The 24,005-nt window shown below is 34.8% G+C and overlaps 1 protein-coding gene and 1 non-coding gene across 2 annotated transcripts in view; both read left to right on the top strand.

Moving 5' to 3' along the window:
* The window catches only part of LOC126969134 (whirlin), a 177,486-nt gene that overhangs the window by 73,682 nt on the left and 79,799 nt on the right, over nt 1-24,005 (top strand). The window contains exons 8-12 of the mRNA XM_050814445.1: nt 143-268; nt 3,813-3,979; nt 7,758-7,941; nt 8,593-8,706; nt 13,522-13,578. Coding sequence (XP_050670402.1) covers nt 143-268; nt 3,813-3,979; nt 7,758-7,941; nt 8,593-8,706; nt 13,522-13,578 — 648 coding nt within the window. The remainder of the gene's footprint in view (nt 1-142; nt 269-3,812; nt 3,980-7,757; nt 7,942-8,592; nt 8,707-13,521; nt 13,579-24,005) is intronic.
* On the top strand, nt 18,324-18,395 carry Trnap-cgg (transfer RNA proline (anticodon CGG)). Its single transcript has one exon. It is a non-coding gene; the product is annotated as a tRNA-Pro (tRNA).

The following is a 24,005-nucleotide window of genomic DNA, read 5'->3' as shown; positions in this document are numbered from 1 at the left end:
TTCACCCAGTCGAAAGTTTTGAGGTAACAAACATAGAAAAAAAATACCGACGAATTGAGAACCTAGTCCTTTTTTGAAGTCGGTTAAAATTACCTATTCTGTTTTATACTAACATAAACACATTTATTTCAATCAATAACAGGTGGATCTGTGCATTGAGCCTGGTCAGTCTTTGGGTCTGATGATAAGAGGAGGCTTGGAGTACAACTTGGGCATTTACATCACCGGTGTTGACAAGGATTCCGTAGCAGACAGAGCAGGACTAATGGTAAGCCGTTGAAATATCTTTTTATGCAATTAGTATTAGGTTATTATATATAATATATATGAACAAAGTTCCAAGTTCTTCATATAACACTTGATATAAATGTCATGTAAACATCAGCATATACGGAAGACGTCCACTGCAGGACAAAGGCCTCTTCCAAAGATCTTCACGACGATCGGTCCTGCGCTGCCTCATCCAACGTATTCCGGCTCTTGAGATCATTGGTACGAAATCGCCATTCAAGGACTTTACTGGTTCAACGGCCATAGAGTTCACTGCAACTCCAGTTTCGCAATCATCTGTGCCACGTCGGTGTCTTTGGTTCTCTTACGGATATCCTTATTTCTGATTCCAAATGACTTCTGAAGTCCAAGTCAAAGTCAAACAAACTTTATTCAAATAGGCTTAAGCTAAGCGAGATTGAATCGTCATTAAATACTACCTATTATTGACCTATTATTACCTTGATGAAGTGATTTTTTTATTGACGATTTATTTCATGTGATTCTTAGTATCTAAAGTAATACGATTAGTTTTAAATCTAATCGTATCACTTTAGCTGATAGCCATCCACTGCTGTACAAGGGCTTCATCTAAAGATCTCCATACTGATCAATCCTGTGCTGCCCTTTTCCAACGTATTCTGGCGATCTTGACCAGATCATCGGTCCATCTTCTGGGAGCCTACCAACACTGCGTCTTCCGGTACGTGGTCGTAATACGAGGACTTTACTGCCCCACTGTCCAACTGTCCGTCGAACTATGTGCCCTGCCCACTGCCACTTCAGTTTCGCAATCATTTGGACTATGTCCGTTACATTGTTTCACATCGGATCTCCTCATTTCTAATCCGATCTCGCAGGGAAACTTATAATAAAAAAATATATAATTATTTTTATTTTATTTTAATCGTTATTTCAGTAAATAGAATTTATGATGTCATATTTCATATGGTTAATTACCCTGTGCATATTTATGAATAAGGAAAGCTTTTGATTATTCAGTAACCAATTCTATTTTGGGGTTTACTGGTGTTTCCTGTCACTAATCTTCTGACGAATAATTGTACTTGTTTTTGTAGCCTTCTTTATATAACAAATTTCATAACGAAAGTAAGATTAATTAAAAGTAGGCATTTTATATATTCTTATTAATAGAGTAATGAAATACTGACATATTATTATATTACACATAATCCAAGTTTAGTTAAACCACAGAGTAGAGATAGTTAGGTATAATAATCTATATAATTTTGTTTCTTGTAATATTTTTAGCTTTTATTTATTTTATTAAATACGCTATATATAAGTCACAATTAAAGTATTTATGATAAATATATTTTATCTGTAAAAGTAATAAATAAATTAGGTCTATTAGAATATTGGGGTATTTTAAATATAAGCAGTAATTAGATACAAGACTTAGGGCCTTTTTCACAATGTACAAGTAGCGAATTGGCATAGGCTAGATAATTGCCAAATAAAAGTTCCGAGTAATTCTGACTGTGTTTCACAATCACTTCACCCCTTGTTTATTTACCAGATAACTTTCGAGCAGGTCGGTTTGGCAACCTCGCATTCTATTGTTCCGTTTGACAAAACTGAAATATTTTTATTGGTATAAATCTAAATAGAACTTCTACAACTAATTTCACAATAAAATCAATTAAGATGTGCAGTTTCGTGTAAGAAGATTTGGAAATGTCAACAAATCAGTTATTATGATGAGTCTTTCCTAACTCATAACATATTATCTGGCACATAAATATGCTACCAGATCCATCCTATATTTTGTTTTAATATAATAAGGGAGAAATCGAGCAGGATGTTCAGCTGATGGTAATTGATACGCCCTACCCATTACAATGCAGTGCCGCTCAGGATTCTTGAAAATGCCCAAAAATTCTGAGCGGCACTACAACTGCGCTCATCACCTTGAGACATGTTAAGTCTCATTTGCCCAGTAATTTCACTAGCTACGGCAACCTTCAGAAGGAAACACAGTAATGCGTACACATTACTGCTTCACGGCAGAAATAGGCGCCGTTGTGATACACATAATTTAGCCGGCATCCTGTGCAAAGGAGCCTCCCGCTGGTTCCATTTAACAATCGGTTCATGTGCTGGTTAACACTATTTATAAATTGTGAAACAGGGCCTTACATTTGACTAGCAATAATTTAATAATCTTGCGATTAAAAACCTCAACATAATTCGAAATGATATAAATCTAAACAATCATATTACAATTGCTAAGCCGTTATATAGCTTCAAAACGGATTATTTAATTAGGAAATAATGTACTTAAATGATTAGGCATTAGCTATGTATGTATTTGCTCACGTTGTTGTTTTCAATAACAGCATAACAAAACTCTTTGATGTATAACTAATGGTTTTAAGTTATGGTTGGATTCTCAATAATTGTTCTTTCAAAGTAGGGCAGAGAGGTCATAGACAAACAGGAAACTTCCGCAACGCATTGCGTAAACCATTTTATCATAAATTGTATCTTGCCTTCATAGAATGATTAGTATTGGTGGATTTAGAAGAGATATTTTTACAGAAGACATATTTTTGTAAATGTAAAACAAATAAAATATACTCATGTCACAGCCACATTACATCTAATTAATCAATAACATTTATTCAAACAAAACAAATCTTATAACTATATTTACAATACTATGACTACATAAAATTAAAACTATCATTACGTGGAAGCGTACCAAGAATACTGGCAGCATTTCCGCGTTGGATAGCTAGGCTGATCCCTTGACCGAGATAGCTACCAGCGCTTGGGTTTCCAGTAGCCTTATTGAGGCGCGATGATAGTATTTTTAACATTCTCCGCGCCTCTGGCCCCCCCCGGGCCAAGTGTCTCGACACCAAACGGCACAAATATGTATGACTCAATAAGCAATTGTTTCTTAATTAAAATTAAAAGTAATGAGGTAACAAAAAGATATGTTAACATTTTGTTGTGTGATTACAAATTGATGTAAATGTTGATATATAAAAAAACTCGTGTCGTGTTTAAAACGCGATGAACTCCTAAACTACAGAACCGATTTAAATTAAATTTTATGATCAGTTTGGTCCAAATTGAGAGAAAGGATAGTTTCTTTTTTTATGATAATAAGGGACGAGATGAGCAGGACGTTCAGCTGATGCTAATTGTATCGCCCTGCCCATTACAATGCAGTGCCGCTCAGGATTCTTGAAAAACTCAAAAATTCTGAGCGGCACTACAATTGCGCTCGTCACCTTGAGACATAAGATGTTCAGTCTCATTTGCCCAGTAATTTCACTAGCTACGGCGCCCTTCAGACCGAAACACAGTAATAGTTTTTATTTCGATTTGTAAACTTTAATATTTATTAATTTAAAATTTTATTTCTGCATGAATTATTCGTTTTTTTATCAGTTATAATTTATTTATCGCGTGTGCCAGTCTTGAGCATGTCGGTGACGTGAGATAAGAGATTTTCCCCTACCAAAATTCTTTTGAGTAATAATATATTATAGAGTTGTATTATCCATCAGGTCGGTGATCAAATATTAGAGGTGAATGGCCAGTCGTTCGTGGATGTGACTCACGATGAGGCTGTGGGGCAACTGAAGTACCACAAGAGGATGTCGCTGCTGGTCAGAGATGTGGGGAAGGTTCCTCACGCCTGCACGGCATATGGTGACCGGGAATCAGCACCGAGGTAAGGTGATTTTGCAGGTTTAAAGAGTATACTCATACCTGTAAATATAAACAGGCTAATCGATAAGTGTAACCAATTATATCCAATGTGTTTATAAATCAAATGAGAAGTATTAAAATGTTTGATATAAAACACCATACTTACATCCATAATCAGGAAGTCTTGAATGTTTGTCTGAGGTTCAGTGAGACACTTTGACTACATTTACGATGTTACAAATAGGAATTATTATTGTTATTATAATTTTTTTATTATTTTTCTGCTATTATTATTAAGAATTGTTCTATTTGACTATTCCATTATGTTATTTTTTTAAGACGACGATTGACAACGGTTGGGATGACTTTGATTCGTGTGTTGTATCAACATCTGTGTATATTTAAAATTTTCTTATTACTTTTGACATTGTTTAAATTTTATTGTTAATTGAATTTTATGTTATTTTTAATTTTATTTGTAAACAATATTATTTTCTGTGTTAATAAGTGTAATTGGTTATAGGCCGTTATTGTTAACAATAAATAAATAAATGAATAAATAAAATCTTACTCTACATTTAGAAATAAAAAACTTACCACAGCAACGATTTACTGGACTCCTGTTTATATGGTTGATCGACAAAAAGTTTTATAGGGAGTGTTTAATATCAGATTTTAAGGTTTCCGTCGCTATTAAAGACAAAAGAAACCGGTATTGATAACATATTTGTCCGTTTGCAACTCTGATATGAAATGAAATTTATTTATGTGTATGAACAGCAGAATTCACCAATAAATCGGCATATTTATATTATCATATCATACCTGTAAATATAAACAGGCTAATCAATAAGTGTGACACATCCACATATTACATGCGACAGCTTCAATACAACAACATTTACAACATTACAATCGAAATATACAGACAGTGAGAGTACGTGTAAGTGCAACTAACTACAGTTACACCTACATAGAATATATTATATTTGAATTAGTGATGGGCGTTGAATGAACGGATCAGTTCAATCAACCGGTCGACGGTTCACGTATTTCAAATGGACTAGTTCAATTCATAGACTATGACAGACGTAAAAAAGGAGTTCGTTTATCGTCAGTTTAAAACAGAAAGTATATAATGAACTAATTTTCACCACTAGATACTAAACATGTACAAAAAATCAGTAGATCTTTTAAGTACGCCAAAATAATTATGTATTTGTATCTGTGTAATAATGCTTTTATTTAATTTTGCTAGTAGAATCCTCATTGATTTAACATTATTATAACAATAAAATTTTAATATTACTAAATTATTCAATATAATCTAGTGGTCGCGACGAACGCATACATTTGATTCGGTCTCTCAACGTCTTGTGTAGCGTGTACAATACCATTGAAGGTGAATTACAGTCCACGATTTGATCTAGTCGATTGACCTGTCGGATCGATGAAGAGTCTAGTATCGTTCACACTAAAATACGTCGACGACCCATCGCTAATTAGAATAACCTATCGGATAAATATCTTTTAACTATCGTAGGAAATTAGAGAAGTATCCAAAATTTGATATAAAACACCATACTTACATTCATACTCTCTAGAAATAAAAAACTTACCACAGAAAAGAAACCGGGATTGATAACTTTTTTATCCGTCTGCATAATTCTTAACATTTGGTAGATGCACAGCACAATTCGCCAATAAATCGGCATATTTTGACTGTCAATATTAGAATTATTATTATATTTAGGTATAGGTACGTCATTAATACACATTGCAAAGCTATAATTAAATAATAACATTTAGAAAAACATTTTTAGTTTATGGTGCCACTCTCAAATAATTACTATTAAATATTAGTAGTTTTGGTTAAAGTATTCTTTTAAACTATGACTTTAATAAGATTTTTTTTGGAAATTAGTTAAAGACCTTAATATACATAGCAGACCTGAATGTTTTCTACGAGCTGATTGAACGCTATCACTGCCTCTTCGGAATTGGTAAAAGTGAAACCTCTCATCAAATCTTTGATTTTGGGGAAAATACAGAAATCACAGGGTGCTAGGTCGGGGCTATGTGCAGGATTTGTTTTGTACTTTTTCGGAAGCTAAAAATGACTCAGTTTTGTTGGCCATGTGTGAAGAAGCGTTGTCATGATGAAGGAAAACGCGGCTTTTTGGTCGTCTTTTTCGAACTTTATTTTAACACCCTGGGTAAACAAATGGTAGAATACCACTCGGCATTAACACTCTTTTGATATTCAAGTGGAATTGTGCAGATGGGACCCGTGGCTGAGAAAAAAATGCGATAAATTTTTTACCAACGTTTCCCGCCTGCCTCACTTTTGTTGGCCTGTTCTCATTTTCAAACACCCAATCACAAGATTGCTGTTTTTTTCGGGTTCAAAACAATAGCTGCACGTTTCGTCTCCTTTGACAATGTCATAAACAGCACTAGAATTGCCGTGGTCGTACTTCATTAGTAGGTATCTGTGAGCACCATTCCACGCGAGCCCGCTTCAGCTCTTCTGATAAATTTCTTGTAAGAAACCACACCGTTATCCACAGATTGATTTTATATTGCTACTAGTATCTAATACATTAAGAATTACAATAGTTTAACAATAATTATAATAATTTACTAGCTGACCCGGCAAACGTTGTTTTGCCATATAAAGTATAATTCACGCGATAGTTTTATAAGTAATAAAATATTGCCTATATTATAGCTATTTTGTTCTATTGTCAATAGTTTTTTGGTTTTCGATTTTACACCTTGTGTTACAAAATAGCAATTTTATTACGGATCCCTAATTTTGAAAAAAAAAAACATAGCCTATAGCCTTCCTCGATAAATGGACTACCCAACACTGAAAGAATCATTCAAATCGGACCAGTAGTACCAACAAACAAACAAACACTGCAGCTTTATAATACTAGTATAGATTACATACAACAAGAAGAAAGAAATACAAAACTAGACGTCTTAAAACTAAATTATTTACAAAATTATTAAATTACAATGTTATTATACTCGTCTTAACTATCATTATTTGTAGTCGTATATAATTATTGTTAAAATACATTAAAACAAAAGAGTTAATGAGATTTAACATAAAAATAAAAATATTAATCCTGTTTACTTAACGTTAACTAACATAATAATAGAAATCTAACTTTGACACAAAATCGAATGTAAAAACACAGTTACAATACACGCGTTTTGATCCTTTAAGGCGAAGAGTAAGCAGAAAACACGCAAACATGGTGTTTTTAGACAAGTTTTGTGGTGAAAGTATAGCATTTGAAGCTATGAACACTACTTAATCCTGTTACACATATCCTTAAGTCTTATTTGTAGGTTGCTAATGCTTGCTGTTGGTTATACCTAACACTGCCGAGCCTTTTTGAACTACCACTTTTCTTTGAAGTTAAACAAGTTTTTTGGCATGGCGTGACGCATTTTTTTGGTACTTCTCTCAGATAAGTTATTCTTATAGCTTGTACTTTTTTGTGTAGGTTCATTTATTCAGATTAGTAGTGAATAACGAGGATTGTAAGCATATAAACTGTTTTCCACGAAATAATTTTGAAAATATTGGCTTTGTTACATAGGTGGCGGGCCGGCAGCCGTGAACTCATATCGCTCAAGGTCGCTGGCATTTAGTGTCGCCTTAAAAAGTGTTTTATTTAAATGTGTAACACACGCGTTAATCAAAGAGACAACGAATTATAAGCAGTTCGGTAACACAACCGTTCAAAAGTGCTCAGTGTTAAATATTTTTTTATACAATACAGGATAAGCGGTTGGGGTCGACGAAGAGGCGCTGCATCAGTGGCCGTCGAGCAGAAAGCCAAGTCACTGCTGCCACAGAGTGATCTGCCGGCGATCGCGTATTACATGGAGGAGTATGCCTCTAGAAGACTCACTGTGGACTCGTTCCTAACCGTGCTGAAAGAAATACTCGACACACAGCATAAGGTAAGAATACTCTGTGAACGGCTGGATCTCGCTTCATTGCCTGTCTTACACCGCATTTAACACGGGGAGTGTTCCGAAAGAGCTGTTTGACAAATGTCAAACACCTGTTTATAATTAAAATCAAACATTTATAATTAAAGAGCATGAGGGTGTCCGCTTCATTCCCAGTCTGTGGTATAATTAAGAAAATCATTTATGTTGTAATAACCTTTCCCACACAAACGTTTTTTAACAATTCTTTTAAATTTCGTAACACAGATGTTTTACACATTATCTGGGATCATTGTAAAAGCATATACATCGCCCAATAAAAGACTTACTAACTCGACTTAACCGAGCAGTAGGCACAACAAGTTTATGTTTGTTCCTCGTGTTAACATTATGATTATCACAGTTTCTAGCAAATTCCTTAATTTGCTTATGAACATATAAATAGAAGATAATGAAGAATATATTGAGAAGCAACAGTCAAAATGTTTATTTCTTTAAAATTTGCTCTCAATGATTCTTTAGAACCTAGGTTATAAATAACGCGAATAACCTTTTTCTGCAGCACAAATATTGTATTAATATAACCATATACCATAGGTTTATTATGAATTGTATTGATAATTTTGAACATATAATAAATTTATTTTTGTTTATTTACAGCTGACCTTGTTGATTGAAGTTCGTGAGTTCGTTCTGCCAGAAGACAGGCCGCGCTTTGATGAGCTGGTGTACAGGCGAGAAGAAGCGCAACCACCGCAGGATTTACATTTAAAGGTAAACGATCCTGATACTAAAATCCCCTAGAAAAATCAGAGATCAACAGAATAAATAATTAGAAAAACTGTTTCTTTATTTAGAAAAAGGATTTTAAAGGATTAAAACGCGTGTATTTGTAATTACTGTATTTTTACATTATAAAACGAGGTTATAATATTATAAAACGAAACCACTAAAATTTTTGCATGTCTGTCAAGACGAAACATGTGTCTACTCTTTAATTTGTAACAACTTTACTTGTGAATGTTTCTAGCAAATAAATAACTTTGACTTTGACTCTGATTAGGCCTCCTCCTCCTCTGGTGAGGGAGGTCATGCCAAATTTCATATTCAAATTCAAATATTTTTATTCTAAACTAGCTGACTCGACAGACGTTGTTCTATATATAATAAATAAAATAATGTTTTTTAATGAATTTGTCAATAATATATCATAACATCAAGAATTGCTTCGTAAAAATGCACCCTGTTGTTGTAATGAAATTGTTTCACAGCATAACTGTCAAACCGTTGCGTCAATAAATTCGACGGGGGACGCATCAAAGAAAAAACAAATTTGTTGTTTTTGTTTAATTCCGAGCATTTTCCTATTTATTCACCTTTTAAACCTTCCCTGTACTTCCACAAATAATTCAAGACCAAAATTAGCCAAATCCGTCCAGCCGTTCTCGAGATTTAGCGAGACTAACGAACAGCAATTCCTTTTTATATATAAAGATTAAATTATAGATGTAAAAACTAATTTCGATCGTCAAAAACTACCACTTCAACACTTTAGATCTAAGTTGTGCCACGTTGTGCGTCAAGATTCGCATGATTAGAAATTATTTAGTATACGATATTGTTTAATTTAGTAATTACTGTTTTGTTGCTCTGCCCAATTAAAAATGTATATTAGTTCAATAAACAGCGCGATACAGTTGATGCCTCAATCCACACACACTGTAAAAACATAATGGTATTATGTGAGCATAAATAAATAAATTATATAAATTACAACCCCATAACCGCGACTTCGTCTGCGAACACACATCACTGAGCACAGTCTAGCGAATCTCTAATAAAAAAGCGATTCGCTCGATTGTATGAAACGTGCAGTTAGTGCATAGATTGACAGATGACGGCTATAATCTTGTAAAAAAACGGAGATAGCCGAAATCCACTACTTTTAAAGCAACTGTTCGCTTTTAAACTTGGCCGGGTTATACTTCATGACCAATCGCACTGTACTTTCTGTAATTACTGCTATTTCAAACTTATGTCAAATCACTGCACGTTTCATAGTAAACTTAATTTCAATTTTTACTTAGGCAGTCCTACCTCATATTACGTAGTATTTACATCCTCTTTGAGTGAGCACGTAGTGCTTATAAAAATTGTTTCTTCAAAACTTTAATAACATTTTATTAAATGAAGATATCGCAATAATTTTTCCAGATAAGGGTCAAGTGTCTCAGAAATAAAAGTTAGAAGATTCATAAGTATATATTTTTAAGAATATGAGATCAAAAGGGTTTTTTTTATTACAGTTTTTTTATAACACAAAAGAGCACAGAGAACCTTTCCGTCCGGGCGCCGATCGGCAAATGAGCTGTCAAGTGTCAACCGACAACGCAAAATATAAAAAATTAAAATTGATATCATAGATCCTGATAATATCTCTTAGTGTTTATGAGATGCGCGCACAAAATATGAAAACCTCTATCATTTTATTTATACATTTGGCTATTTAAGTTTTTAGTGATTTTTGTCGTCTATATGTGATGCTTAAACATCGGTTAATAATGCAAGGAAGGCAGGGAATGTCGCTCTACATATAAATCCTCTTTGCAGAGTAAGTTGGGCGGGAAACTGTAATTACAATTACGCGCTACGTTTGAGGATCAACTTAGTTACGAGCTTCGTGTACCACAGACGACGAACATTTTACTCGATCGACGTCTCTCGTTAACTTTCCAATTATTACTACAGAGTTTTACTTTTTATATTACTTTTTTACATGTGCTGGATTTACAAGTTTAAATTAGTTACGTGGTAAAATTAGCTGAAAGTTTTCTTAAGTTTAAGAATTCAACATCAATATTTCTTTCTAACGCAATTTAGACTTTCAAAGAGGAGTCTATCAAAAAATTGTTTGTTGTAAATTCTACTACTCCATAGCGGAATATCTTAGTAATCAGATAGCCTGGGACTAGATTATGATTATTTTATAGCAATAGCAATAGCAATGACAGTACAATATTGTATATTTGATTAAAAAGAGCGCAAAAAAAGAATGCTGGGAGAGTTTCTTACGCTGCTTCTTCTCTCTAAGCGCGCCATTTGTTTCGATGCGGTAGTAGTATCTAGTATTATTAGAAATGACATCAAAAATAATTCTTAAAGAATCAATTTTGTGAAAATAAATGCTGCCTAAGTAAAAATTGAAATTCAGTTTAGTATGAAACATGTAGTCATTTGAAATAAGTTTGAAATAGTTATTACAATATGGCGACAAAGTATAATCAGACTATGTTTGAAAGCGGACAGTTGCTTAAAACGTAGTGGATTTCGGTTATCTCTGGTTTTAACAAGATTATATCCGTCATTTGTCAATCTATCAATGACTGTACGTTTCATACAATCGAATGAATCGGTTTTTTCTTAGAGAGCTTCGGTAGGCTGGACATTATTGAGTGCGGTAAGGATAACTGCAGCGAAAATTATGAGCTAAAAAGCCAAAAATCAGGGTTTTGTTCTCGAATAAAATTAGAAAAAAAAAATAGGCATAAACTAAGCGCTTTTGAATCGTCACTACAGATTTAAATTACTGAATTTACCATATGTTCGAAAAAAGTTGATTTCCTCCTTCCTCCTAACTAATCGTGTCAAAATTATGAAAACTGAATGGTAAGGAAATATTCAATATCGTCTTGTATTAATTATCCGCTTACTGTCTTCGGACTTGTATATATATAGGTCTCTGTGTGTGGTTTATATTATTAAGGTGTTTTAAGTAGGTGCTTACTGTTTGAATCATTATGAATCAACTTAGTATACCAGCGTTATAGACAAATACCCTCATCGCGAGACTAAATTTAAAATGTTCATTTGTTTCATTTACAGATGTGTTAGCGAGTTAGTGAAGTGTGTAGTATTTTGTTTTTAGACAATCCCTATGACAACGGCGTCATATTCACATGTATAATATTTGATTTTCTGACATATTTTATTTAATTAAGAAAATAAAGTGTTTACTGCGTATATAAAATGTAATATTTAGTATTTTAGTGCATAATATGTTGTACGAAAATAAACACCATGAAATTAGTATTGAAGTGTCGGTATTTACCTGTGAAATGATTCTTTAGTTGCATTGTCCTGTACGTAGCAACACAATCTTAGTCAGAAAACGACACCATTATATTGTTTTTATTAATATCCGTTAAAACACAGAACAATAAAGAAAGAAACAATAAAATTAAAAGGCGGTTCAATGTGACAGGAGACTAATGGACACTAAATTGTTTCAAAACTGTTTCATGGTCTAACATGAGACCGTTTGACTAAACGGTCTCTTTCTCAAATCTAGGTTTTTATAATAGTTATATCAGTTTCACACAGGGCTCGTCTAATACGGTAGTATTCTCAGTTTATGGTTTGAAATATCTACTTACAAGAACAAAAATCGCAATTAAAAAAAAAGAGACACAGATAATGTTATTATTGATCTTATTGACTTAGAGTAAGAAACTAAGGAGAAGGCAGTCGAGAATGTTTGCATGGAAAAATTGCTGCAAATGTTTCGTCTAGTACTCTGAAAAAAGTGATATTAAAGACCACACTGTTACAAAATGAATCTTTTTAACTTTCCGCTAAGAAATCTCTAGCTCATTTATTAGTATAAATAGATTGTATCTTTCTTTTTTGGCTGTCCGAAAGAGATCGTTTCAAAAGACCGCCTACGCAGACCTATGACTGTAATTAGCTGAAAACCTTTTAAAAAAAATTTATGTTTAGGTCTGTATGTTATGCAATAAATTGTATATATATTTATCTATCATCCATTTTAATTATATAGTATGTTATTACACTTCAAAAGAAGGGTCAAAAGTATATTATAACTAGCTGACTCGACAGACGTTGTTCTGTACATAATAAATAAATTACTGTTTTATGAATTGTCAATAATATTTCATAACATCAATAATTATTTCGTAAAATATGCTCCCTGTTGTTATTATGAAATTGTTTCACGGCAGAACTGTCAAACCGTGAGTCAATAAATTTTCTCATAGAAACTATGTCCATACAAAACAAATATTGAAAATAAAAATAATTATGGTTGCCAAAACGAAATAAAAACTATCCTATCTCTCAAGTTGGACTAAACTGCACTCCATGAAGTAATCGTCATTAAAATCCGTTCATTAATTTAGGACTACATACAACGTGCCACGTAATTTATATATATAGATAATATGCATTCAAGACTATAGATCACCGATTACAATATGTTAGTTACTTACTTAGTTACTTAACCTCCTCAATGTTGTTCCAAAACTCCCTATTTTTTGCGCTCTTCAGCCAGTTGCCACTGTGAAGGTCACACTACCTTATTGCTTTTAAAGTCCATCTTTGGTCTGGGACTCTATAGACATGTCCTGCCCATTGCCATTTAAGTTTTAGTACATATTCAAGGATATCTGTAAGGTTGGTTCTTCCTGATGGTACCCACTATACATAAACATAAATCAACATTCGATAGGACAACGTCTGTCGGCTCGTGTTATATAAATTATTGTCCATTTGTTGATCGATCTCTTGTTACAGCGTGGCGGCGACCGACATATGCTGCCTCCCACAGCCATGCACGACATCCATGATCCGGTGAGTGATTTGACCGCAGCGAATACATATTGCATGCAATACAACACGTGTAAGTGCTTGTTCGAAGACATAACATTGGACAGAAATACTTATATATTCTATTAACATTGATGTATTTCTAGCCAATCTGTGTAACATTGTTCGTGATGTAACATATTGAATAGTTTAGAAGTAGCTGTTCGCCTAAATGTATCATGATTGTTCATTTAGCCAATATAAGCAAGCCTTGATAAATATTTATTATGTTAGCTGTTGTATTTTTTTTAGCTTAACGGTTACAGCTCTCCGGTTCTACAAAGGATTGTTTTAATCAAGAAATAATAACGCAATAATGACTGCATTATGTATAAAGGACAACGCACTGTGAAACGTGTGAGGATTACTAATTGAAGTTTGAAATGGTCGGGTGAGGTGTAGTGTGTTGTTGTAGGAGGTGCAGCCAGAGGCACCAATTGTGGTGGAACATCGATCGCCCTCCGAGGACTCCGGATTGGGTCTTCCACCTCACGACACCTTCAGGTACAGGCGCTATACCAACTTTCTTGCTCACTACCTAGGGCGCAAATGAAATTACTCTAGCCAAAACTTCCTGCGAAGCTACCCTAATCAAAAAGCTCTAATAAATTCTAGCCTCTATATCGATGAATGTGCCACATCCCTATTCTCACTTAGGTACTATAGTCCGACAATTTCGTGCGCGGCCGTCCCTCGGGGTGACAGACGGAGGCGGGGTCGGGGTACTAAGAAGTCAGCGGGTAGCGGGTGGTGTTGCGGGGAAGGGAGTTGTGAGACAGCCGTAATAGCCTAAACTCACAATCGGATTTTGTACTGCCGGAACTCTGATGTTCCGGCAGTACAAAATCCGGTACGGTGGGCGTGGGTAGGCGCCTCGCACCAATTGGTCAGGCGTCATACTCGGTACGGTCCGGACTGTAATAATAATATTTTTGTGCGATTGACCATGCGACATACCATCGAATATGGACTACTACCGGTCCGCGTCTGATGGGTCAGCCATACCAAATCCGATCATGTATTTATAACCCGCTACCTACTGGCATCATTAGTACCCCGTCCCCGCCACCGTATGTCACCCCGTGTGACGGTCGCGCACGAAGTTCTCGGACTATAGTACCTGAGTGAGAATAGGGATGTGGCACATTCATCGATATTAACCGTAACCTCTTACGTATTTCTTTTTATATAGGTCATCAATAGCCATTAAGGTTCCCGAATTCTCGTTTTTACTGTCGTCGCTTTTATAACGTTTTCCTGAACGTTGTTGGGGTTCTTTTCAGTTGAGTATCCGTAAATAAATTCGTGTAATGATCACTAAAGCGAATACGATGTGCTCAGCATTCGACATAAACTTTAGTGTACACCCGCGGTGTTAAATTATATGATTTAATAAACAATACTTTGATATTATTTTGAAATTATAAGAAGACAAATATATCTATAATAATTTGTGGTGGAGTCATCTGGTGACACATATATATAAGCAGTTTATCTAACTGTATCTATATCACGGTAGGATATGTGTACTCTGCCTATATGCGTTGATCATCCGAGCCATTACGTATTTCCACTTGACCTATCTCAGCCGCTTTACACTTGTGTAGTAACAGGAAAATAAGACAATCTATATTTTATTATTATTGATGTAATGAGCCCTTAGATGTATTTTGCCCCCTACATGTGCTCGGACGCACAACCTACTAATGACTATATGCTGGTTGTGATGAGGTAATTGTGCAACGTGGGCAACTTAAAGGCCGGCAACGCACCTCTTGACATCTGATGTTACGGATGTCCATGGGCGGTTACCTCACCTCTCCCCATCCCGTTAGCCTCTTACCCGTTTGCCCCCTCTTATATAAAAAACGTTTAGTGCAATTATTCCCTTACATAATCAGAGTTCTTAATTGAATCTAAATCACATCCTCCAGGCCCTTAAGAGGCGCAGTATCCTCGGTGGACACAAGTCGGGTAGGTCCTCTGGATATCGAAGGCTTTGAGGCATCCCGTCCTCATTGTGGCGATGGCCTCACACTCCATAAGAATATGTTTGACTTAGATAATTTATTTGTCTAGATAGAGCCTCTTGCTGCTAGACAACTGATGAAACAGGCTCCTCACACTCGGGATTTATGTGTCACATTGTGTTAGTGTGCGCGCATAGCTCATTTCAACAGTTGCCACACTCTATCTAGCCGTATAAATGATCTAAGGTATTTAGGACCTTCGTAGGCCTCTTGGCAAAATCTACATAGTCCGGATTCACTGAGGCCTATATTCTATATTTTAGTCTCCGGATGAAATGATCGAAATCACGTTATCACAGAACTCTACACCTTATGTGAGGCTTTAACACTGCGTAGTAACTAATCACTGTATAAATGTACGGCATCACTAAACACATCTTGAATCTTCGATGTGATGCTGTGTAAGTTTATTTTTGATTTTCAAACGTCTTAGACTGACAGACTTTCCCTCTCGCTTTGTTACTACGTCGTGTTGCGATTATGATGATATCATAGGCTAAGAATATACTAGCGTAAAAATGACTAGACAGTTGCATACCAGTTATATTACCAGTGGGAGGCTCCTTTGCACAGGATGCCGCCTATTTCTGCCGTGAAGCAGTAATGTGTAATTACTGTGTTTCGGTCTGAAAGGCGCCGTAGCTCACTAGCTACAACACTTTATTACTGGGCAAATGAGACTTAACATCTTATGTCTGACGGCGACAAACGCAGCTGTGGTGCCGCTTAGAATTATTGGGGATTTTCAAGAATCCTGAGTGGCACTGCATTGCAATCGGCAGGGCGTATCAATTACCATCCGTTGAACGTCCTGCTCGTCTCGACCCTTATTTTCATAAAAAATATAGTTAATGTGTACGTTAGCTATTGGTTTGGTATTCAAAATACTCACCGCTAGTTGCAGAAAGCATCCTTCAAATTAGTTAATGTCTCATTATATCACATGCTATGTTTGACTGTCAAAATGAAAAAGAAAGTGGCGGTATTATGTTTAATGAAACTTTAACTTTAAAGATGCTTTCTGCAAGTAGTGGTTAGGAGCTAATAATAATGCCAAGCGACTGTTTACGACTTGTCGATCAAAATCGGTTATATTACAATGGATTCACTTTCCCTTTCTATCTTGCTCTATCTCTGATAAATATGTCCTTCTCTCTCTAAGTCTATACGCTCGTACATTGTTAGTCTATGGTTGATACCGTTTGCAATGATTGACGATTTCGCTTAACAATGAATTCGCATAAAAAACGAAAAAATGCAAGTATATTCTAGGGTATATTTTCATTGTTTTGAGCCCCGAAGATAGTATGTGCTATCGGACGAGATACGCAGTAACATCAGGTATTTTTTTTAACATTTTCAACAACGAACCTCGCCAAAGTCACTCCTTAGACACCTCAGTAATTAATCTTATAGTTAGTCATTAAGTACAGGAACTTATGTGCTTATTTTTCGCTAGACCCTTTCTATGTAAATAATGGTTTTTTCTAAGTCGTTTAATTTCATTTAGAGAGTAATGTAAAGCGTATTGTATGACCAGGAGCGGTCGCGCGTGGCGTGCAACCGACCCACCGCAAATGGACGACGAAATGGAAGCTACGGCCGAGGTGATTTTGCCAGAATTACCTTCTACTTGATAAAATCCACAATTGCCTCCGCCCTACACCATCTGCCACCTATTCTTGAGTATCAGTGTCACTAGCTAGTCGCAATTATTAAAAATTAACACACAGAATTCAATGACAATTATTTTATATTCATACATCGCGTTAAGCATAAGTTGGCACTTACTGGGGGCGCTTCCGGCGTTTTGTCGTGTTAAATATCCTCATAATATTATAGTAGAATAAAACTTAAAGAATTTGAATGTCTGAAGAATTTTGCTATACGCTATAATTTAATTGTATAGTTAAATATTTTAATACAATTAATAATTGAATCCAATAAATATCTAGTTCCTTTTTGTCACACGTCAACTTATACTTCACAGACTTCAGAAACACGTACCTAACATACAGATTTACATTATGGCGTTATACTTACGGTAGGCAACGGCGGCTCGACAGTATTTGCCACGATGAAAAACCGAATTTAGTATGTTCTACATCGTTGGAAAAAAGACCGACATGCCGTTGTCGCTCGTCTGCTCTGCGCCTTATTTGAAAACATGTACAATTATTATATTATGCACATAAAATGCAACTACATTTAACTAGTGACACTAAGGCACTATCACTATTTCCTGCATGCTAACGGCTAGCTGTAGTCATTCACATGAACACAAAATGGCCGTTATTATCGGTGGGGTAAATCTGGCAAAATTTATTATACATTGAGCTCCTTTGCTTAATTAGTCTGTATTGGGGATAACGGTCATATTTTCGGCTTAATGCAGATATCATACTCAATGTCTTAACCATTTACCTGTAAGATAGTCATATATTAGATAGTTATAAGAGTGATGAATGATATTATCAATTGACATATTAATATCTTTACCTGATCTTATTTGTACTGTAAATGCAAAATATAAATTTCCCACAAGGCTATTTAATTTTTTTGGGGTAATTAGGGTAAGTCTGTATTAAGGTCGAGAGTTTTTAACATTAAAATACTAAAAAATATGCGTTTGGCTTCACATGACATGCTTGATGTGGGGTGTCTGTTCAATTGAACTATATTTTCAATTTAACTGGTAGCGGCTCGTTGGTCTAGGGGTATGATTCTCGCTTCGGGTGCGAGAGGTCCCGGGTTCAAATCCCGGACGAGCCCGATGTTTAATTTTGTAATCGATTTTTTATTGCAGCATTATAATATAGAAAATTCAATTAAAATAGCAGAAACTATCATACTGAAAACGAAATTTAATCTACTAAAAATACCTATTTTAGCTTCGTATAAGAAAGCCACAGTTATTATGTATAGGTACTAAAAATAATTATTTAAGATTTATATTTCTTATAATTAAATTTTAGTTTAGTAGTTATCAGTTGCTTTTTTTTTTGTTTTATTGATGATTGTGAATACTTAAAAATATTATATTAATGAAATATGCAGTAGGGGTTGTCTGTGAGAGATATTTAAAAATTAATATTGTTGTTTGTAGTAAGCATAGTTTAAGGTTTGCTCTCCACTGCCTCTAACTAGATACCGCACTACTTAAGAACAATAGCTTTTTTATTTCGGCAATTAGTAGATGCTGGTGTGTGTGGCATCTTGACACTCAATAGCATCATTCAATTTTGGAAATATAAATCTTCGTGTTATTTTACATTGAAATTAATAAAATACAAAATAATTACTGATGATATGTGATCCCAGTGTCTTTCTTATTTCTTGTAGTATTATTTTTACAAAGCTTTAGATCGCAATCCGGCATTTTCAATTATTAGCAAAGTTTAACAGAACATGTGGCACGTCAGCGTCACACATTGTTCAAGACTGGCTCGAGTACGCCTTGAGCGTAATATTAGTTGCCGCACTTTGCGACTACTGTGGTACCTAGTTGGAGCGCAGCGGAGACCAATCTAATCGTAAAACTAATCAAATATATGATCTCTACAAACTTTTCTTGTTTGTAGTAATTAATAACAACATTAGCCCTAGAAATATATTTTAAGTGTAATACGAAATTGAATAATGTCATAGTTTTTTTGTTAGGCATAAAATTATGTTTTACACAAAAGTTACCACGTGAGTCATACTCAGAGGAGAGTTCAAAGATCAAAAATATTTGATACAGAATGTCAAGGATACTTAAAGCCCTTGACAGACTCTATAGTCTATGGTGAGCAGGTTTTTAAAATTAAACTTATATTTTTTTTTAATCGCTAATTAAATGCTCGTAAAATATCTTTAGTTATTTACGGTGTTTGTGGATTGATGCATCTACTGTACTATATCTTAATAATATATATAAATTACGTGACACGTTGTTTGTCCGCGATGGACTCCTAAACTAATGAACGGATTTTAATGGGGATTACTTCATGGAGTGCAGTTAAGTCCAAATTGAGAGATAGGATAGCTTTTATTTCGATTTGGGACCCATAATAATTTTTATTTTCAATATTTGTTTTGTATGGACATATTTTCTTTGAATTTTGTGACGCACGGTTTGACAGTTCCGCTGTAAAACAATTTCATTATAACAACAGGGTGCATTTTTTACGAAATAATTCTTGATGTTTTGAAATATTATTGGCAAATTCCTATAAAACAGTATTTTGTTATCATCTACAGAACAACGTCTGTCGGGTCAGTTAGTATGTATTATATAACCAATGACGTTCTATACATATAGATAATTTAAGTCATACACATACAAACCCGAAACATGGCACATGCTACAACTGACAGCATAATAAACTTCGACTGCTATATCACGGACGAGTAAAAAAAGAAGGACTTCGCGCCGTGGTACTAGCAAGTGAAGCACCGTTATGCTTGTGTGTGTGCGGTTACGGGGAATACTAGTTACACAATTTTTCAATCATATATAGCCAAAAATACTTCGTTTTTACACTTTTTCACAACGCACAATGGCATTTTTATAATATTTTATTGAGACGCAAACTGATCTGTCATAGACGATGACAATTCTTATAATGGCCGCCTATCGGCCTGTGGTTGTGTAAGTGTGTGCGTGGGGCTATGTATTTACACGTTAATCGGCTTGTTTTGGTGCTACACTGTTATGTGAGGTGACACGGAGTCCTTCTTTTTTTACTCGTCCGTGTATCATATCTATACATTTCTGCGTTTACTCCAGTTGTTTAAAATTTTATTGATCAATAGGCAGCAATGTAATTTTTTTTCCGTTTAAGCGTATGTTGAATTTAGAACCCGATTTGACTAAATAACTCTAGTTTTTACGTAGGTATTAATTAACATTTACTTTTTTGACTTACTCGTGTAAGGCATTACTTCTAAATATTTGACGTATGAGTATTTTTGTTGCGTCACTTTACATAAAAAATTGTAGTTGAAGTGATTTGTAAAACGCTGAAGCTATAAATGTTGATTTAAAAAAGTAGCAAAGAGTTTCTTGCCACTTCTTCTCATTAAAGATCAACCTTTTGCGAAGTGGCGGTAAATGTAATAAGAAAAGAAAACTAGACATTCATAAGTATTATTTCCTTGACCTACATGAATAAAGTGATTTTGATTTGATTTTGGTGATCGTATCCTTTGCGACAAAGGACAGAGGCTGTCGTTTCCCGTTGTTAGCAACGGGAGGCTATCTGAAGTGGAGGTAAGCTGACACTTTACTAATGGCAACTGCCCTCTACTGGTGGACATTCTCTGAAGATATTCGGTAGATTCCGGATGTATTGTTTCATAATTTAACAATAATGACGCTAAACTCGTAACAAAGCTATCTAGTGGTATAATAAACTATGTATGTACTCGTAATCTAGAATGGAGAAATACAAGGTGGTTTTTTCAGAAGGGCGGTGATGGCCAAGTCGGAAGCTACGAGACTTAGAGGAAGGTCGTGAAAGGAGTCATGCCCTCGAATTATTCGAAACCGATAACTGCATATTTAGTGTTTTAAACCGCCTTCAAAAAAGGAGGAGGTTTTTATAGTCCCATTGTAATTTGGTCCAGATCTGACACTGGTATCCATGAGAAAAATCATAAAAGTCTTAAATTTGCTATACATACGTATAGCAAATTGAATGATAAATTTACGAATAACTCAATATCGCGCCGACTGATTTCGATGATTCTTTTTTTATTGGAAAGGATATACTTCAAAGATAGTGTGGTGAGAGTTTGATTAGGTTCTGATTACGGAATCCATGGAAAAGTAACGGAACTCTTCAATTAAGCGCTTACGTTCATTGCTGCATTGAAAAATTTTGAATAACTGCACATATTTATACAAGTTGTTAGTTAGTGTACCTTAAATTCACTAAAAATCAAAAAATATTTTTTTTAACAAAAACAACCGGCTTCAATAACACTATTCCAAAACAATAGATATAATATGCACAAAAAGTATAAAAATAAGTGTCATCCAAGATAGGCTTATACATAGTTAGGTTGATGTGCTTGAGTCGTGAGGAGGTGAAGGCGAGCGCGGGTCGCGGCGGAAGGACACCGATTCCAAAAAATACAATAATCGTAACTAGAATTATATTGTACAAAAATACGCAATTATTTTTATACTTTTTAGTGCATATTATATCTATTGTTTTGGAATTGTGTTTTTAAATTCGGTTGTTTTTTTGCTAATTTTTTTTTTTATTTCTTGAACTTTTGACGGAAATCGACCCTAATGATTTTTCAAAAAAAGTGACAACATTATTGGAACAATGGACTCTGTTGCTGATAAGGATCAATCTGCCGGAAGAGGTCCACTGCTGGAAAAAGGCCTCCCCGAAAGATTTCCACGACGACCGGTCCTGCGCTGCCCTCATCCAACGTATTCCGGCGATCTTTTGGGATATGTCGGTAACTTTGGTTTTCCTACGGATCTCCTCATTTCTGATTCTCATATTTATTTGTTTCCACTGTTTAATTGAAGCAAAATTTTAGAATTCATAAAATAAAGTAGATTAAAAATTCAAATTTAAAAACACTTTATTCATGTAGGTCACGGAAATGACAAATGAATGTCAAAAAAAATATTGTTTCTTATTGAATTTACCGCTACTTCGTACAGGGTTGAGCTAATGAGAAGAAGTAGCAAGAAACACAACAAAAAAATGTTCGAAAGTAGCCATCGATTGTAGCGGTATGACAAGTGTAATGTATTCCATCTCCGTGTTTTTGAAAACCAGTAAAGTGCGTGTCGAACGGGCACACGATGGGTTCCGTAACAACGTATTAAACACAAAAACTTTAAACCTTTTTTTAAAAGTTTTATAGAGTATTACGGCGGAACTTGGTAGGATTTGTCAATGAACTAAAAGCGCTTCGGTTTCGTCCGCCGTATTCAGTAATTTATGTTATTTGTTTTATATTATTTTTCTACAAATGAATAATTTAAATTGAGTATTACATCAAACTCTTTGGTTTATTTATTACTATGTATTATTGATACTAAGACAGAGATACAAAATAGCATTCGCTTTGTAAATTTGAACTATCAAATGCTCACGTCTAATTACATTCGGAATTGAAGAAGAGGCACCATTCAGTTGTGACCTGTGTTCCTTATTAGAGTCTCAGGCTTTTTAAAGATGTTTGGGGTTGAAGTTCTTAAAATTGTGTATCTACGTGATTAATTCCTATTCCCTTGGAGGTGTTGAAAAAAGAGGCTACAAAGCTGATAGTTAGAGTTAATGTTTTCCCTTTTCTAGCTTGAGTTTTAATTTATTTAAATCGCATTCTTTAGCCTTTATTATCTTTAAGAGGCGTAGAATCCTCAGAAGATTCCAGAAGGTCATGTTTACGTTCGCTCCAATTCACTATTTTGTGCGTAGTCTCCTTCGTCCCTTATTCTCAGAAATGCGTGGAGGTCCCTATTTGAAATTCTGGTCATATATTATTATATTTATTAACGCGAGTTATACACACTTATTTGTTTGACGACACATTTAGATCAATGGTTAGATACTACTGTACTAGGGATCCCGGGTTCGGATCCCTAGTACAGTAGTATCTAAGGTGCAAACGTTTGCATGATGAATATTAATGTTTGAAGGAATAAAGGATTAAAACGCGTATTTTTTTCCCTTTATTACAAAAAGCAAACAACTACAACTAACAGAGTACATTATAAAGAAATCACGTATATAAGTCTTATAAAATTGTAGTCAGATATGCTATCACCAAAAGAAAAAGTGTTTATACAATTCTAACCGAAATTAAAGAGAAATAAATAATGTAAATGTTCTAAATTATGGTTAGGTTTTTGCATGAATGTTACATTAATTTTAATATTATTTTTTCTACCCGACGTTTCGTGACCTTTGCATGATCACATTATCGGTCTATCTTACGGCCATTCCCAATACTCAGTCTATCTTCGGTTGTGGCCTACTTGAGATAAAAAATCGTAACTATCGTTGACTTTTCTGTTCCAATAAACTTATCGACGGTAACTCACCTTATCCGTACACGCTGTCTGTCAATGGGACGACGTATAGCTTACCAGGGATAGAAGTTAGTATTAAAATTGCAACAGTGAACTAGCGATAAGAATGACTTATCGGGTATGTTGGGACAACCTCAGATTATTGACAGCTAATTACTGACAGTAGAAGGTAGTAATTTATCTTTATCTGTAGATAGTATATTGGGAACGGCCGTTAAAGGGACTGGGTCCCCTGTTTTTTATCTAAATAAATCTGTGAGGTTTTCCCGTGCGATCCCAGCGAGTTTTATTTATTTATGTTTTACATAATCATCAAAGAAGATTATTTAAATAAT

Source organism: Leptidea sinapis, chromosome 17 (genome assembly GCF_905404315.1).
Source record: "Leptidea sinapis chromosome 17, ilLepSina1.1, whole genome shotgun sequence".
Taxonomy (NCBI): domain Eukaryota; kingdom Metazoa; phylum Arthropoda; class Insecta; order Lepidoptera; family Pieridae; genus Leptidea; species Leptidea sinapis.
Note: the sequence above shows the minus strand (reverse complement) of the source record. Positions and strands in the feature narration are given on the sequence as shown.